General features: G+C 42.4%; 1 protein-coding gene across 6 annotated transcripts; it reads right to left on the bottom strand.

Moving 5' to 3' along the window:
- Positions 1 to 48: 48 nt before the first annotated feature.
- On the bottom strand, positions 49 to 18357 carry ACTR8 (actin related protein 8). 6 transcript variants are annotated; one of them, XR_006816426.1, is made up of 15 exons: positions 18138 to 18357; positions 14591 to 14761; positions 12803 to 12913; positions 12065 to 12169; positions 11663 to 11836; positions 9538 to 9631; positions 9197 to 9329; positions 7555 to 7708; positions 6738 to 6833; positions 5921 to 6061; positions 4865 to 5129; positions 3973 to 4136; positions 2915 to 3101; positions 1265 to 1366; positions 49 to 107 (listed from the first exon to the last, which is right to left on the bottom strand). XR_006816426.1 is itself a non-coding variant. In XM_045990277.1 (14 exons), the coding sequence occupies exons 1-13, from the start codon at positions 18258 to 18260 to the stop codon at positions 2958 to 2960; spliced, it is 1875 nt and encodes a 624-aa protein (XP_045846233.1). In that variant the 5' UTR covers positions 18261 to 18357; the 3' UTR covers positions 1384 to 2268; positions 2915 to 2957. The 6 variants fall into 6 exon arrangements, 5 of the variants coding, with proteins under 5 accessions (XP_045846233.1, XP_045846232.1, XP_045846235.1 ...); XM_045990277.1 differs by lacking the exons at positions 49 to 107; positions 1265 to 1366 and adding an exon at positions 1384 to 2268; XM_045990276.1 differs by lacking the exons at positions 49 to 107; positions 1265 to 1366 and having other exon boundaries at positions 2743 to 3101; positions 18138 to 18356.
- Positions 18358 to 19147: the final 790 nt, after the last annotated feature.

A 19147-nucleotide genomic window follows, 5' to 3' on the forward strand; every position in this document is an offset into this window, starting at 1 on the left:
TACAGGCGGAATGTATCTCAGATGATTCTGAAGTTTCCTGTGTGGGCTACGTGTAGGGAGACTTCACAGACACCTGCGGTATTTAGCAACAGGAACAGGGAGGATTCCTAAATGAATACATACGTCTTTGTTTAATCAAAACGTTTATGCCTGAAAAACTGTTACAAATACTACGAACTACTGTAGCATTAACTGAAGGGCAGAAACTAAATTTATAAAGCTAAATCAACTTCACTCCTAAAAGTTAAGGAGCACTGTAAGGCAGAACTATAAGCATTCTGACAACACGATGATAAACACCCTCCAGCCAACTGTCCAGTCCCGAACAGCCCATGCACTGCACAGTAAGTGGAACCGCTTATTTCTCGGACACACTAAACTTGGTGATACCAAAGTAAAGCCTTTGCTCATTCACTCAGTAAGTTCATGGGTAAAAAACCTATTACATCTGAAAGCCATTTTTAAAACAGAATAGGGAGTAACAAGCCGAAATCCTCTCTGCTGACCAGATGATGCAGGATACGTGCAGCCACTTGTATTATCGGGACTTGTAGAGGAACTGTTCCCTCTGAACTAGATTCCGGTCCTGGCTGAGTCTTGTATGGGTGACTTTTAACGTGGACACCGACACCCATTACCTGCAGACCTGATGTCTACTTTTGCCCAAAGTTACCTATTAGAGGTTATTATCAAGAATTCAAAGTTTCTTGGTTACTATGAGACTTCTCATGTTCAAAACACAAATAATTCCTGCTCTGTTCAAAGTGAGCCCTCTTGAAGTAATCTTTATAAATGAGTTAGTGTAATAGTTTACTTAAACTAGATACGTATGGTTATCTTAAGTCTTCCAACTTTTTCCTCTAAACGTATCTTTTATGGGGTGCCTGGGTGGCTCAGTGGGTTAAAGCCTCTGCCTTCAGCTCAGGTCATGATCCCAGGGTCCTGCGATCGAGCCTCGCATTGAACCCCACATCGGGCTCTCTGCTCAGCAGGGAGCCTGCTTCCCCTCCTCTTTCTCTGCCTCCCTCTCTGCCTACTTGTGATCTCTGTCAAATAAATAAAATCTTAAAAAATTAAAGTATCTTTTTCTATGAATGCTTGTCTCTCTCAAACAGTACAATACTGAATCCGCCCTAAAATGTGGATTAGCTTCCTTGGGTACCTGTTAATATGTATTTGTGAAGGGTTAAAACTATCCTTGGAAGAAACAGGTCTTATGGATAAAATAAACACCAAAATAAGGAAGCACAGAGTGAAAACTCACCATGTCCAACTTAAGAAGTAGACACTTAGTAATGGCTGAGGCAGTATGTTTAATGTGGTTAAGATCGCTGACTTGCATGACCAGTTTTCACATTTGTAAGTGCTGGTAACAGAAAGACAAGGCTTATGTCAAAACTTGGACCAGAAATCAACTTCCTCTGAATCAACACCTACCAGTTATAAGAGCAATAGGTTATATTATGTAAAAAAAAAAAAAAAAAACCACAAAAATATAATTTGCTTTTGGAACTAGGTAGCCATGAATAAATTGTGTTGAAACAGCCCAGAAACAAATAAAATCAATATTGTATAAATTTATTTTGTTAAAAAGTTAAAAAAATAAAGAGTATACAATCTTCAGATTGAAGGCACATATCTTCAATAGTACCCACAAGGTAAAATCCTTTTGTTACTGGGATAGAGTCTTCCTCGTTCCTCGCCTACTGACCACATACATGGGAAACTCATCGTTATGCTAATGCCCCAGGACCAGCGTTTCTCCAAGCCCTGAGACTTCTAGCCGTCCTGTTCTTTCTATATTCCACTCTTACCTCCATCTCTTCCAGCCCTACTTTTGTCAACCTCCCTCCCGCTCTGCCACTCCCATTATCTCCAGTATCTCCAGTTTGGGATGAGCAGATGGTGGACGCAGATGCCCAGCAGGGAGTGGCAGGAAGCAGACATCCCCCCAGTGCTCCCAGGTCTCTGAGCCCGTGGGCTGTGCTCATTGACGGCTTCTGTCTCCAGACAATGGCGTCTCTTCCTCTGACCAGGGGCTCAGAAGGCTTCATCAGGGCCAGGACCACGGGTGCTAACAGCTGTCTGTACTTAGATTTTGCTTCAGATTGTTCACAGATGAAGGTCAAATGAGCTTACTGAGCACAAAGAGTTCCAGAACTTTTCTCTTGGTTCTTCAGGAAAGGGAAAATTGGGGGCTTGATGACTAAGTTGGTAAGCAGCAGCCACCTTATTTATTAGGTAAGGTCCGGCAGTCACCTTATTTACCTGCACAAGTGAACAATTACACCTGAATTGTTTCTATTGGGCTTTAGGAAGGAAATGGGTTTTCCTTTTCAGTTTTTGATCTGTTCTGGTCAGATACGGACTGTTTTCTTTCCCCAAGCCCACCCTGAAGCATGTTGAGTAACAAAGTAGCCAGCCCAGCCTTAAATCTTTGCCTCTGGAAATCCAGAGCTCAACTGGTCACCGTCTTTTTTGTAATCCAACAGAAAAAGAAAAAAAGGACCTTTCTCTCCTCATTTAGAATTCTAAGAACACACATGAGTTAAAACAATGTGTGCCTGCTGTTAAGACAAGAGGAAAATGGCACGGCCAGACAGCGAGTCACACACCCACCCTTTGTGGCTGTGTAAGACCGTCTGATGACACTGAGATCAACCTAAACCAAGGCGTGCCAAAACATTTCACATCGTCAGGGAGCTCCTGCGACCCTGAGAAAGGGGCAGGAGAATTTACCACTGAAAACTAAGTTCATATTTATTGGTAAATGTCCTGGCTACAAAAGCAGGTTATAATTTCACACCAATATCCTGTTGTCAACGTAAAAGTTAAAATTCATTTATTTTCCATGAAACATAAGCATCTAAGTCAATAAATTAAAATATATATATTCTTTAAGAGTCTTTTATACCAGGAGGCCTCTTTTTGGTCTTCTAGTGACTTCCTGCCCATTTTCACCAGACGAAAGCAGCCCGCTCTCGTAACATGCGGACACCAAAGCGCTGCCACTCTCTCTGGTAGATCCACAGTTCCTGTGTGGTGTCCAAACAAGCCAGCACGGCCCCTCCTTTCCACGCGATCAGCCGGGGATCCATGTCCTAGGAAGTGAAGAAGATATTTCAGCAAAAGTAGACAAGACGTATACTTAATCATTTCCTTGAATTTGGGGGCTAAAAAACCCCTGCTGAGTCAATACCTAAAAAGCCAAATTTTTCAACCTGCATTAAAGACTCATCCATAGAGGACCAATGAACTACAGACAACTTTCTGTTCCAAATGATAAGAGAACTTCAGTGTTTATTACTGAAGATGCTACTATTCACTGTTACTCCACAAACAGGTGCCCATATGCAGGAACATACATAAGGAAATCATTATTCTGAAGTTAGAGTGGAATAAACATATCCCATTACCCCTTCCTCAGGATTAAACTTAAATAAGAACATCCCCAGGAATTGTTTGTGGGATATAATGAAATAGACAACAACCTCTTTCTAAATTCCAGGGTCTGTGTTTCTTTCCGAGATAGTTCAAGCCAGAAGGATCTGTAAATATGCTCTGGTCCAGGGCCAGCAACAAATCCTTGATATGAAAGCGAAAACTGGAATTGTTCTGGCTGGTCTCCTGACAGAGCCCTACCAAGGCCTTTTCCAAAGGCATGGCTTTTAGAAGTCAGTCACGTGAGTCACGTGAGTCTGAAGAGCACAGCAGGGACACCCAGGGGTCCAGAGTCCTGGGAACATCCAGGACTCCAGACCCCTAGCCCAAAGCTCCTTGCACCAAATCTGTGACCTACTGAAAATTTTCCACTTGCCCAAACCCTTAACTAAGAGCTGCCCAGACGCAAGCTCATGACTCCCAGGATTTTATTTGTCCACATACAATTATAATTATAATTATAATTATAATTAGAAAGAATCAGTCCTGGTTTCATTTACATATAATTCAACTGCACCATGAACAACAGACCTTGGGCCTTGTGATCACATCCACATTCTCAATAATTCGCCTGAATGAAGGTGGCATTTTGTTGAGAATTCTGTGTTGCAGAAATTCTTGAGCTTTATGAAACATCAAACCACCTCCCACCACGAGGATGGAACTGTACATCTTCTTTTTGGTATCATCAGATGCTGAAAAGACAATGATATTCCTTCAACTCTTTTTCTCCACCACCACTCTGGGCCAAGTCACCACCACCTCTTGCTTATTTAAGAGCCTCCTCAAAGATTTCTCTCCAACCCATCCTCAGCAATGTAGACAGAAGAATCTTGCAAAACACCAATGTGAACAAGTTGCTACCATACCGCACCCTGCTACTTGCAGGATTAGGACCAAAATCTCCACAGGGACCTACAACGTCCAATGTGGCACGTATACACGGCTTCTCTAGCTCCATCCTGGCCCCTGCCCCCCAGCCACACTGCCTCCACACAGGCCTCTTCCTCTGCCTGGAATGCCATCCTGTCTGTGACAGGCTAACCCCCACTCACCTCCTAGATCTCTCAAGTGGCTCTTCCCCAAAGAAGGCTTTTTGGGGTGGCAAGCCTCCCACCCTCCACACTTCTTTCTCCTAATAAAAATCCCTTACTAAATCCTATCAGAAGCTCTGAAATCAAGTATCCTTTAGTTCGACTTTGCAGCCACTGCTACAGTTGTAATTTCCAATTTGTGTGGCAATCTAACTTCTTTGGTCTCCTCTAGTAGGCTATGTGCCCAACAAGGCCAAGAACCAATTCCTAATACCAGACAATGCAAGCACAAAGCAGGAGCTCCACAGTTTTTCAACACATATGCTATGCTGCACAACCACACTCTAGCTTGACCCCCTTCACCTAACCAGTTTCCAAAACATGCTTACAACAGCAGTCGATGCTGTGAAGAATGGCTTTATCCAGGCCCAGGGCTTTCCCTTCAAACAGGGAGATGGCAGTCTTCCTGGACATCAGTGCTGTGAGAGCCTCCTCAGATTCATTGCCGGCCATCAGACAGTCTCCCTGGGAGGATCCCAAATCCACCTCCTGGGCATGGAGTCTTTCTGGAAGATCAGAAGACTGGCTACGAAGATCCCCTTCAAATCCAATGGGTTTGGATGCAGACTTTCGGTCAGCAGTAGCTTTGGCAGACTTTAAATCAATCAAAAGGACAATCAAGTGGGTGGTAGGACTGTAACAGAACAGTGTGGATGTTTCCCAGCTAGACGCCACCCCTCCCTGGGGCACTATTTACCCATTCCAAAGCAGTCAGTAACAGTCAAGGCAAGTCTCATGACCTTACTATCAACCGCTCGATTTTAAAACTGATACGTCAGCGTTACATGGGCATTTCCCCCTCGAATAGAATTTTTAAGTGGGGAATTTCAGTAGGATTCTTGCGCCTGTGGTTACCGTGGAACCCTCATTTTCAGACCTTATCTAACCACCTGATGCTCAGGGACAAGGACTAGAAAAGGTTTAGAGCCCTCCTCTCTCCATCATGAGCTACTGTGTCACTGGCAGAGAAAAGCTTTTTGTGCCCCTGCATCAAACATCCTATTACTGGGATCATTAGCTCTTAACAAAAGAATTCAGCTTTGTGCCTAGACCACATACCGTTTAAATTATAATTTCTAAAATAGGTGAGATTTTACTGAAAACATGCCCTACTGAATAAAAAATAATGTATACACCAACAAGAAGTATCTTCATTAAACTAACTTTTAAATGTATGAACTGGAATTCTGAAAATTGAATTAATGTCTGCTGAATAAAGAAATCTGTCATCTGGATTTTAAATTGACTTCATTTCATATACAGTTCTAAAAACTGTGTTAGCTTTAGCATGCAGTCATATTGCAGTGATGCCAACGAGCCATTAATGACGGGCAAACTGCTGCAGCGGCAAGGCTGTCCCCTCTCACACTGGAATCACTGCGGACCTGTTCCTGCTTGCTCTGCGTAGCTAGCAGGTAATGCTCATCATGAGGATCCTCAGGGTCTCCCTGGGATCTGTGCTGCAAAGTTGTCATTTTCTGCCCAACAATTCCAAAAGTTGCAGGGTAAAACAAAGCCATTGGAGCCTGTGCAAGGAAGGGAAAAAAAAAATGATCAACCAAGGACACAGCCTTCTGAAAAAACTGATCCATTAAATTCTGTTCTTCCCAAAACAAAACTGGCAGATCAGATCCTAGAAGGCAGACTAAATAATAATAAATTGGGAGTAGCATTATTTCTTCATTGTACAAGAGGCCAGAAAACTTACAGAAATCATCCAACTGAGTGAATGATATGACAAGAGAGAGAAATGTCAAAGCAAATGTAATGCAAGTGCTGGGATGCCTGGGTGGCTCAAATGTCTGCCTTCCACTCAGGTCACGATTCAGGGGTCCCAGGATCAAGCCCCACATGTGGTTCCCTGAGTAGGAAGTCTGCTTCTCCCTCCTTCTCTCTCAAATAAATAAATAAAATTTTAAAAAATGTAATGCAAGTGCCCAATAAGCTACTTTATAAAATTCTTAGAACAGTACTCCTCTCTCTAAATAATAACTAATCATATAGTGGCTAATTAAAAAGATGGTCCTCGGAACTACTCTAATCTGTATTCTATTGGCGGCTTAAAAGCTGGTTTAGTGAACACTCTAAGCCAGTCGACACTCTGACCTCATGAGGTTTCAGACAAATACACATTCTCTCAGTCTTCTTACTGAACCTGGCTGGCTTTCTTTCTGTCCATGAAAATATACAACCATATATTACCTGGAGTTTTTCATCTCCTAATCGAAACTGGTAAAGTAGGGCAGGGGAATCCGGATGGCGAATCTGAAACTCATGATCCTGAAGTCCAGAGATGTCCTGATTCCAGGAAAAGACACTGTCAGTGAAGAGTGCATGTAAACTCCTCAAATGACAATTAAGCCTCTCCACCATCTGAATTACTTGTATCAAGGCTGCCCTGCAATTTTCTGCCATTTCTTTTTTTTCCCCCATTACAACTGGAACTTAGTAAAACAAGAGTCCAAATGTACCTTGCTTCCCTTTCAAAGTTTCTAAAATTTCTACCATCTGCAACAAGGACCCAAATCAATAAGTCAATTCCCTCAGTAACCAGGAAATGATACCCAGGTCTTGGGTTTCTCAAAATTTTGTTATTTAGAATTAGATTGCTTGAAAAGTGTCAGGGAAAAGAAAAGACCTGAAACAGAAAGCATAAGAAGATAGGAATCCACATATGGCAATGGTAACGTGTTGACTGTTCACAACACTAAGAAAGTGCTTCAACTGATGCCATTTTATTAAATGTCCATACCTATACATTCATTACACCTGACATCTTCTAAAGAGAGACAAATTTGCTAACTACTTTTTCTTTGAAAAGTCAGCTGTATTTTCCAGAACCTGAGACAACCTAATAGTGCTGACCTTACCAAAACACTCTCACTCCTTAAGAACTTCAAGCCTCTCTCAACTTAGGTTGAAAGGTGAGCATAATACTATTATATTTTTAATTGCCTCTGAAATATCTTAAAATTTTCCCAGAAACAAAAATAATCAGCAATTTTGATTTTGCTCTCACCTGATCTAAATGACAGAAAGTTTCTTTAAGGTGCTGCAGAAGAAGACAATCCATTTTATTTGTTAGCTGGCATTCTCGGTAAGGGAACCCAGCTCGCTGCATCAGCCAGTAGAAACACCTTGACACATCAGACCCCCCATAGGCCAGGCAGAGGCTAGAGTTAGAAGAAAAGGCAGGTGGGTAATCTGTTGGTCAAGAAGGTACGAAGGGCATTTCAAAAACTCAATCGGGCACAGTGAAACATAACAAGTCTCAAAAGATGTTTACAGTAGGAATAAAAATGAAAGGACAGGGGGCGCCTCAGAGGCTCACTGGGTTGAGCCTCTGCCTTTGGCTCGGGTCATGATCTCAGGATCCTGGGATGGAGCCCCACATCAGGTTCTCTGCTCAGCAGGGAGCCTGCTTCCCCCTTCCCTCTGCCTGCCTCTCTGCCTACTTGTGATCTCTCTCTCTGTCAAACAAATAAATAAAATCTTTAAAAAAATAAAAATAAAATGAAAGGACAGGATGGATGGATGGGAGGTAGAAATGGAACTCTAGCAAATGACCAGTGGTGGGCATCTAGCAGCAGTCATGCTATTTGCAAAGAAGTTTCCAAGAAACAGAATACTCACGGCTAAATGCAACTCATTTCTAAGACGCTCTGTTTACCATATGAGAGTTGTCTGCCTGTCCATACTCACCAGTATATCAAGTGGACAGGCAGTGACACCACAAGACAAACTCATAGGGGAGAATTTAAAAGAGTATACTGCCCACTAACTGAATGGTTCTATGGTTTGGGAAAAGCCCTGCCATGTTATTTTAGAGGTGGGAGACCCAGGCCCAGTGTTTTCTCCATATTCTGAAAACCAATAGCATTAAGTAATACATAAGCAATGGACGAGCCAATGACTGTATGCTGGATTTTAGAATGCATCATAATCTGGGGTGGGAGGCAACAGATCAACCTTTCTTATGGACTGCTTAGCCCCTCTTTTAAATGTTTCTATACCCTGTATCTCGAACTATCAACGTGAGGGATAGGAAGAACTACAGCATCCTGAAGAAGCCTTCCTGGGAGCACAAAAATGCTGCAGAGATCCTGTGCACTGCCTGAGTGTGCTCACCCGTGCTGGGCTTGTCCCAGGAAGGAGAAGCAGCAAACCTGCTCCTGAGAGTTATTTTATTACCTCTTGTATCAGTGATGACATCATGAAGGAACGTGACCAGAAAGCTACTCATCACTCACTGAACAATTACAACAAAAGCAAATACTCACAATGCTAGAAAGAGAATTCAGAATCGAAAACCTCTTTTCCCCGACATGACCTGCCTAAATGAAGCTTTGTTGTGAGCAAACTGGTATGTCTACAGCAGACCACAGCAAGACAAAGAGCTGCCTCCGTGGGAAAGCACACAACGCAAGCCAGGATTTTCAGGAGCTGCTGATGTGAATTCATAGTGGAGAGTTCTAACAGGAAGGATAAAATCAGTGGTTTATAGCCTTCCTAGAATTTGCACTTCCACAATCTGGGTATACTATGCAAACTTTGATTATATAATTCCTTATAAAAATTTTCTTTTTAGTTTCTGATGCTTTATAGTGGAACAGGCTGTGAGGGGAGAAGGAGCAGAGAACGCAGCTTTCCAAGGTTCTTACCGAGTATTCCGATGAGAGACCCCATCCTCCACACAGCACACACTTGTCTTCTGGTCTCCAACATCTACGATACATGTGCTGCTTAAACCACTTCCGAAGGTGGCACAGACAGACTCCTGATGGACCACAATCCCTGAAACACAAAGGCAGAGGAGCAATCAGCTAGGGAGCAGTAAAGAGCCGAGGACGAATCATCAAAGTCTGGGAACCCTGGGCAATTGTCTAAGCAAGGCTGATACGCTCAGAATAAGCATTTCAATACAGCACTGACTTAGATTAACGTCAGTAAAAAAGAAAAACAATCTCATTTCAAGCAGCTTTCTCGGAATATCCAGACTTACCTGAAAAACCCATCTTCATTAGGATCATATTCACTAATTCTTTCACGTGCTGTTTATTATAGATATCAGGAATTAGCAAGATACATCTATAATACTAAAAAAGAACAACACCAAAAAACAGTTAATATTAAAATCCGGTCAAAATAAATGTCACAATACTTGTCTTCAGAGAGAATTCTCTCTAAAGGATGGCAGCAATGGTTAGAGGCCCGGAACAAAAGCTCAAACCTCTCTACTACCTTATAGGTTTACCAAAAAAAAATAGAAAATTTTGAAATTGTGTGGGTTTTTTTCCCCCTTTAAATTATTAAAAACTTGGGAAATGGTATCACAACCCCAGATTTCAAGATATACTACAAAGCTATAATAATCAGAACAGTATGGTACAGGCACAAAAATACACAGATCAATGGAACACAACAGAGCCCAAAAATAGAACCACACTTAAGCGATAAATTGATCTCCGACAAAGGCAGCAAGAATATGCAATGGAAAGACAGTGTCTTCAATAAATGGTGCTGGGAAAACTGGACAGCTACATGCAAAAGAATGAAATTGGACCACTTTCTCACACCATGACAAAAATAAACTCAAAATGGGTTAAACACATAAATGTGAGACCTGAAGCCATAAACTCCTAGAAGAAAACATAGGCAAGTTCTTTGACATCAGCCCCAATTTTTCTAGATATGTCTCCCAAGGCAAGGAAACAAAAGCAAAAATAAACTACTAGGGCTACACCAAAATAAAAAGTTTGCACAGAGAAGGAAACCATCAACAAAATAAAAAGACAACCTACTTAGCTGGAGAAGGTATCTGCAAATAATATATTTGATAACAGATTAACATATTGTCAAAATATATAAAGAACTTACACAACTCAACCAGAAAAACAAATAATCCAATTAAAAATATGAGCAGAGGACCTAAATAGACATTTTTCCGAAGAACACAGACAGATGGCCAACATACATGGAGAGATGCTCAACATCACTCATTATCAGGGAAATACAAGTCAAAACCACAAAGAGCTATCACCTCACACCTGTCAGAATGACTACTACCAAACAGACAAGAAATAGTAAGTGTTGGTGAGGATGTGGAGAAAAAGTGGGAATGTAAATTGGTATAGCTACTATGGAAAACAGAATGGAGAGTCCTAAAAAATTAAAAAAGAAATAATACATGACCCAGTAATTCCACTACTGGCTATTACCCAAAGAAAATTAAAACAGTAATTTGAAAGAATACATGCACAGCCATGTTCACTGCAGCAGTATTTACAACAGCCCAGATATGGAAGCAACCTCACTGTCTGTCAACAGATAAATGGGTATAGAAGATGTGGTACGTATATACAATGGAATATTACTCAACCATAAAAAGTAATAAGATCTTGCCATTTGCAACAACTTGGGTGGACCTACAGGACCTTATGCTAAGTGAAACTGATCAGAGAAAAACAAGTACCACACGATTATATGTGGAATCTAAAAAAACAAAACAAACCAAAAAAAGCAGAAACAGACCCATAAATACAGAGAATAAACTGGTGGCTGTCAGAGTGGAAAGAGGGAGGGGGATGGGCAAAATGGGTGAAAGGCAGTGGGAGATAACAGCCAGTTATGGAATGAATAAGCCATGGGGATGAAAGATACCTCAGCACAGGGAGTACAGTCAATGGTACTGTAATAGCACTGTGTGGTGACAGATGGTACCTACACTTGGGGCGACGACATTATGTACAAGGTTGTCCAGTCACTGTGTTATACACCTAAAACTGATAAAACCTTGTGTCTCATCTATATTTCAACTGAAAAAGAAAAGAAAAAAAAAAAAAAAAAAACCTCGTGAAATTAAAAATAAGACAACAAATGTGAACTGAAAAAGGTCCAAAGAGAAGATATAAACATGAGCAAGCCTTCTGGTTGCAGAGCAGTAGATAGGACACAACAGAAAAAAAACAAAATAAGAAACAGAGAAATCACCAGATTGAAGTCAGTAAATTCTCAACACCTTAGGATGAGAATGCTTCAAGGACGCTAGATTACAAACAACTCAGTAATTTGTACCTTTACCGATCAAGACTCTTAAAGCCAGTTCAGGTAACTGAATTTTAGCTCACCTTTAAATCTTTCAGTGGGATTTCCAAGTATTTTTGGATTGCGTGAGACCATATTACTTCAATATCTGCCAGAACAGCTGTAAGGGAGCCCCCAGGTCCCGGGTGAATATTTAACTGACCTCTTCTGATAGGCCAGTGAATATTGTAACAGTCCAATGGATTAACGTACAAGGCCTAGAAAAGAGGGGGAGATGAATACATTGTTAAAACTTCTCTTGGGTGTTTTCTGGATTCACATTAAAAAATCTAGGGCTGGAGTTATGATTAACATTTGCTGACTATTCCAAATGTTGAGAGTGGAGTATTAACATCACAGGAGCCAGTGTGAGTATCTGGGCCTGCAAGAGAGATTATGAATTCTAGGAAACAACTAGAACTGGATGGCACTGCAAATTTCCCTACCTCTTCGCCCACCAAAAACTCCGGATGATGAGATGTGTTTGTCCACTTATTTCCAGAACAGTGATCTAAAATTGCAGGTCGCATCTGCTTGTTGTAGGAGCGTGCCTGAAACGCCAGAAAATTCTCTGAATTTATGTAAGAATAAAGGGGGAGGGGAAGAGGAGAAATGTAGTATGAATCCTCTTTTTTCCGCTCTCTCATAGAACAGATACAGCAGCAAAACTTGATCACAAATCCTAAATATTTGGCAAAATAATAACTGGTCAGAAAAAGATTCTTTTGGCCTTTTCCAAAATTGTGATTTTTTTCCCCTGTGGTTTTAATACCGAGGCTGTGATTCATAGCCAGTCCAAAATTAATACTGCACTGTTTAAAGCTGAATATACATTTATGTATCATACCAACTCATGTCCACTTCTAATAGTATTTTTTATCACATTAAAATGGCACATGTAGTAAGAATATTGCTTCCCACCAAGATCCTGGAATTACACACTTAAGACTCTCAAGTACACTATAAATTTTTACCAACTTGCCAAAGAAACACCATCTTTTAAATTATTCATCTTGCCCAAGCATTTGTGACACCAATTTGGTTATTATATAGGTGGTTATGAATGGTTTTCTTCCTTTTTTAAAAGAAATCCCATCTTTAGTTTGCATAATGAAACCATGAGTAGTACTTATTGACAGAACAGTGGTGACAGAATGGATCTGAAGGAGGAGTGAAGACTGAACCTGTTCAGGGGACACGGGAATCCGTCTTGTACCATTTGACATCTTTTTAGACCATATTGCTTGATCCACCATTTTAAGGCCATTTTGTCTTTGTTCATTACTTTCTGGTTTCTGGGGAGAAAAGTGAAAGATGAGCAGCACAAAGGATTTAGTGAAAAAAGAAAGCAATGTGGCAAACTACTGCCTTAATCCATCAAGAGGAAATGCTCTCTCATAAACAAGTAGCCGCATTTCCTTAATTTCTGCCATATGTATCAATCTTTAGGTAGGATTCAAAGTAATCTTATTATTATTTATAAATAAAAAGCCAGAAAGGAACCCTTACCATAAACCAACTATTTGCAAAAATCTATAACCTCGAGTGAAGTTTGAGGTTATAGTTCATGGCACTAAGCACTGGATAGTTACTTAGTATTTACAGAGTATTTTCTTTTATTATTTTTTTAAAGATTTTATTTATTTATTTGACAGATATCACAAGTAGGCAGAAAGGCAGGCAGAGAGAGAGGAGGAAGCAGGCTCCCCGCCGAGCAGAGAGCCCGGTGCGGGGCTCGATCCCAGGACCCTGAGATCATGACCCGAGCTGAAGGCAGAGGCTTTAACCCACTGAGCCACCCAGGTGCCCCTTTACGGAGTATTTTAAAGACTTTTCCAAACATCTCCATAATTCTCATATTTATAATTTTGTAACAATGTTTTATTCATTCGGGTTATTTTGTTTATTCAGCAGGTATTCAAGTCCCTGTAACACTGTAAAGAACACATCTATAAATATCTCCATGAAGTTACCATTTTCTACCAACTTTTATTCCTGAGATTTATGTCCTATTGTAGAAGTATAAGATCCAAAGATAGAAATGGATTTAGACTCTTACACCCTCAAGTTACACTTATGCTTAGAAATGGACTTAGATAGTCTTGCTAAAAAAAGTGGAACCTTAAAGCTTACTAAGAGAAGTACAGAAACTTCAAGTTCCTAAAACTATCTTTCATTTAAAACTTAAAAGTGGATTACAATGCAATACGCATATTTTCACACCTACCATGAAAAATGTTTCTGATAATTACTATCTGCAAGGTAGGATAAAGTAAATGCTAACTGCAAGGATATATACAGTCTTGCCTTTATATTATAATCTGATCTAAAACTGGAGAAAGTGATTATAACAATTCGATTTTATGGACTGAAAATACAAACTCAATATAAACTCTAAGTATCTGGAAGAGAAAAATATGGCTGTTAAGAGACCTTAATGCATCAGTGAGTGAGTGACAATTCTGTATCTTCCATTAAAAATCACCTTCATCAATAACCAATTCACACTGATGGGTTAAAATAATTTGATTTGCTTTTGTCATAATTATTTCTTTATAATCTAAAACCATGAGCTCACATGAAAAATGCTATTTATAACCCTGAATGTTATTATTTTGAAACACATTAAAGCTATGAAGATGTTAATCAAGTATATACAGCATACTTGAAAGTCTAAGCTCTCCCGGGGAAATCACCTTGGGCTTTCTCTCCAGATCCTCCATTTTTTTTCTTTTCTCTTTCTTTCTTTTATTTTTAAAAAGATTTTATTTGAGAGAGAGAGAGAGTGCGCGCGCACATGTGAGTATGAGAAGGGGGAGGGTCAGAGGAAGAAGCAGACTCTCTGCTGAGCAGGGAGCCTGATGTGGAACTCAATCCTGGAACTCCGGGATCATGACCTGAGCCAAAGGCAGTCGCTTAACCAACTGAGCTGCTGAGCTGGAGGTGCTCCAGATCCTCCATTTCTGACTTACATTTAGTCCTTCCCTTAGGAGCCAGCTGTCCTTATATAGTGGCTGCCCTTGTTGTTTGTGCCTTCGTGCAATGACATGAGGAATGCTGGCAGGAAGTGTGTCTGTGGCTCGACCAATCCTTAAGGTTGTTGAACCTGGATGTATGACAACAATGAAGTTGCTCTGGATTTGCTGCAAATATAAAACACGGGAGTGTGACCTTAGTAAATAACATACAGGTAACAGGCTAGACTAAGAAGTGAGTCTCCTGTAAAGACTATCAGACTCACAGGTTTCAAAATAATTCAGTGAAGGTAGGTCTCTGAGAGGCAAGCAATTATTGCTCTCTGCAGAATGCAAACTCATTCCCTGTATCTGTGCTCCCAGGATCTGACTCATAGTCAACATCTGTTAAAATGAACAAAACAATAAATATCCAATGAAAGTTAACCTACAATTACTGAGCATTTCTGTGCCAGGTACTGGGGGTACAATGGTGACCAAGACAAAATCCTAACCACGAGAGAACTTTCAGTTTACTAGGGGAAACAGACAAGGAGTAAGCTAGGGAATACCATGACTAGCAAAATACCAGCTAAATCTGAATCACCTAAAGATGCTTGTAAATTAAAAAAAAAAAAAATCAGACTCTAAGCCTACACTACAAATTTTCTTATTCAGAATTTTCAAAGAGGAAGCCTATATATCTGCAACTTTCAAAAGTTCCTGAGGTGATCACCATGACTGCTCAGGTTTAATAACCACTGGTCGAACAGGTTAGGGGAGAAATTTACATAAGCACAGAACTATTATTTTGTAATACTGGAAAGTAAGGCTATTTATACTTCGACGACTTCTGAGTGTATGCATAAGCCACATTTTGGTTGTTGTTTTCCCCATCCAAGTACTAAGCAGGCCCAACCCTGCTTAGCTTCCGAGATCAGATGAGATCGCGCATGTTCAGGGTGGTATGGTCGTAGACTTGGTTGTTGTTTTTAAAACACTTTACCCCTTGTTAGTTCTGTGCTATTCACCTAATCTGGCAAAAGTCTGAGGTTAAAATGCCAGAGCTCACTATTCTGTCCTCAAGGTTCTGAAAACTTTGCTGCATTTCACAATCCACTCTTGGGAAGTGGTGAACAAGAAATGACAAAGCAGCGTATGTCAGGACAGTGGAGTGACTGCTGTGGCCTTTACTTTTAGACGGTAATTGTTTCAGATATGTAATTTGCAAAGGAGGCAGAACATAATCTGAATCAGTTGGGGGACTCAGTTTCAGTGGAGAGCAGGGAAAGAATCCCTGATGATCCCTGTGACAACAGGATCCCTCCTGGAGAATCACCACTCCTGCATGACTTCTTAGCCTGCACTACTCTTCTTGCATGTCTCCATTTACAACATTTCCTAGCTTGCCCATAAGATAAAGTCCAGAACCTGTTGAAATCAAGATCCGGTCTACTTCTCTAGCCTTACTTGAGGACCACCTCCTTTTCTGGTCTCTTTAACCTTCTTAATCTAGATCTCTCTTAATTTCTTAACTCACCATCATGACTTCGAGGTCTGCACACGGGTTAACTCCCTTTGCCTGCCATGTTCTTTCTCCCTGGTAAATCTTACTTCTCCCTTTAGTTCTGAAGTTAAATGTTATTAGACTAGGTTTGTTTCCCCTCTGCAATAGAATTTTCATGGCAACTGTCATGCTTGTAATTAGTTACTGTCTGCCCTCCTAAGAGACAAAAACCTTCAAGTAAAAAGGGATCACTTGTGTCTTATTCACTACTCTGTGCCCAGCAGAAGGCACACAGGAGCCTAGAAAATGTCTGCTGAATGCACCTCTTCCATGGGGTTGGCATGATGTTAAACAGAACTTCTCGAGCTTTTCTGGAATATGGTCGACATCTGTCCAGTAGAGTGGAGTAAAAAGATGAAGCTGCTTGCCGTCAGGATACCTGTACCTCATTTACACACACAGGCTGCAACACATTGACTGGAAAGCTCTGGGGTGAGGAATGGCAGTTTTCCAAAGGTGTGGACAAATATTTTAATAATTCCATATTTATATTAACATATTAGGGAAAAAACTAGCTGGTAGGTCCCACAAATCATTTCCCAGAATAGTACCACTTAAATAAGACTGAGAATAAAGGTACTAAGCAAATAATGGATATGAAAAAGCCTCAAAGAACATGGACAAACTAAAGGGTGTTGTACAACTGACTGACGTTAAGGAAATGCTGCTACAGTGATTAAGGGCCCAGGCTATGGATTCACAGACTTGGGTTCCAATTCATACTGCAGCACTTCCTTCCTCTGGATGAAGCTCTCACCTCACAGTTATTGTGAGGATTCAGCCAGTTAATGAGCCTGGCTAGCTCTTCCAAAGTTCTCCATTGCCTTCCAGAAGAGACCTGACCCTGGCTTTGAGACTCTTGTGATAGGCTCTGCTAAGATCTCCAGCGTCACCTTTTGCACCTTCTTCCTCACTTCCAGACACCCTGATCGCCAAAACTTCATATGATCGCCAAAACTTCACATTCTCTCCTGGCCAAGGTCACTTCCACACTGTTCTCCTTCTCTGAGATTCCTCCTGACTAACTCCTAATCATTCTTCAGGTCTTGGTCCTGAGATCACTTCCTTTTCAACCATCCCAGGCCATCAGGGCTAAAGGGGGTACCTGCGGTGCGTGCCCAATACTGCCCTATGGCCTTCTGCACTAGCCCGTCCCACACCATGCCCTAATACCTGCTGCCCCATGCCCAACCGTGAGCTCTACCCTCCTGCCTCCCACTCACAGAATGAGAGAATCCTAGAGGGTGAGAACTGGCAAGGCCCATACAGACCAGTCACTCTGCTGCCTCAGCTCTATGGGTGGAGAAACTGTGCCTGTGCCACAGGAAGAACCACTCTTGGGGTTTATGGGGACAGGGTGCTGTAGATATCCTACTGCTGCCTGGCCAGCTGGATGTTATCCTTAACCCGCCCACCAGTTAGGGAACTGCCTCAGATATGTCAACATGAAACTGAACATTTCAATGCCTCCTTACTTTTGGTGTGAATTTGCCCATTTTCCTACGGGAACGTTGATTTTTTTTTTCACTGATCAGTAAGCACACACACACACGCACACGCACGTGCTCTGTGCTTGCTCTCCAACTCCAAATAATTCTTTCTGGTTAGGAGGATTTTCTCTTGCTCTGGTTCTGACACACAAACTCTTCACGTCTCTTCGGACAGTCGCCTGCCTTGGATTTTCCTAGCCTTATGCTTGAACTGGACTCCACGCCTGAGGTCTCTCCTTCACAAAGGAATACGCCTGCCCCGCCAACTGTCTCTGCCCGGTGCCAAGCTACCTGCGGTCAAGGACACCCCACGGCAGCGTGGAAGGCGGGTGAAAGCCCGGTTCCGCGGCGGGCCGGGGAGGGAACCACCCCCTGCGCCAGCCACCAAGGTGGGGGGGGAAGGCCGGAAACCTCGCGTCGCCACCTCCCTTCCCTCCCCCGTCTGCCTCCTCTCCCCCGCCCGGCCGGAAGGCCCTCACCGAGACCCGCCCCCGACGCCGCGTCTCACCTCCTGCAGCGACTCCGGCACTAGTGCTGGTACAATGGGCCTTTTCACGCCGCGCTGCTCCTTCTCCTTCTCCCCGCCCTTCTCCTTCCCGTTCTCCCCGTCCCCCTTCTCCGCCTGGGTCATTGCGGCCGTGGACGCCTACCGGCCTCCACCTTCAGGGACGCGCCGCACCACAGGAGCTGGAGGGCCCCCGCGCACGCGCAACCTCCCCGCCGGCTTCCCGGCAACCAAGATGGCCGCCGGGCAGCTGCCCGGAGACTTCCGGGAAAGCGGAGGGGCGGAGCCACCCGGAGGAGGGGGCGGGGCGGGGGTGGGGCGTGATGGATGGGTGTTGCTGCGATTGGTCCTGGCAGTAACATGCCCACGGCCGACTTGTTTTTATTTCGAGCGCTTACGCCAGAAGAGCGGATACGCGGCTTTTGGCTTCGCCCACAGCTCCTTTACTAGCTTCCCAGACCCCACGCATATTCTAGTTCTCATACTGCGCTGTGATGCTCAGTCCAGCCTCTGATGTTAAGGTGTTCTTGAATTAGGGCGCCTCACTCCCCATCCCTTGCGCGAATTTATCCAGTTTCGTGGCTTTACGTATGAAGATAACTCCCAAATACGTGATTCCCGTCTGGAAGTCTCCCTGAGATCCAGACTGAGAACCAGTTGCCTGGTATCTCCATTTGGATATCCACAAGGCATTGCAAACTTAAATGAGCCCAAACTGTGACTCGATCCGTCCGCCCCCACCCCTCAACACTACGGTCTCTCTAACCATCTCGGTAAATAACACTTAGATTCTTCAGCTGTCCAATCCATCAGCAAATCCTGTTGTCGCTAAAATACATCTTGAATGAACCCACTTCTCCATTCCTACCGCTACTACTTAGCCGAAACTACCATCTCACCGGGACTGTAACAGCCTTTTAACTGAACTCCCTGCTTGGTCTTTTCTTCCTTCAGTCTGTTCTTCAGTCGGTTGCCCAAGTGTCATGTTTTAAAATATGTAGTTAAGACAACCA

Source organism: Meles meles, chromosome 20 (genome assembly GCF_922984935.1).
Source record: "Meles meles chromosome 20, mMelMel3.1 paternal haplotype, whole genome shotgun sequence".
NCBI classification, from domain to species: Eukaryota; Metazoa; Chordata; class Mammalia; order Carnivora; family Mustelidae; genus Meles; species Meles meles.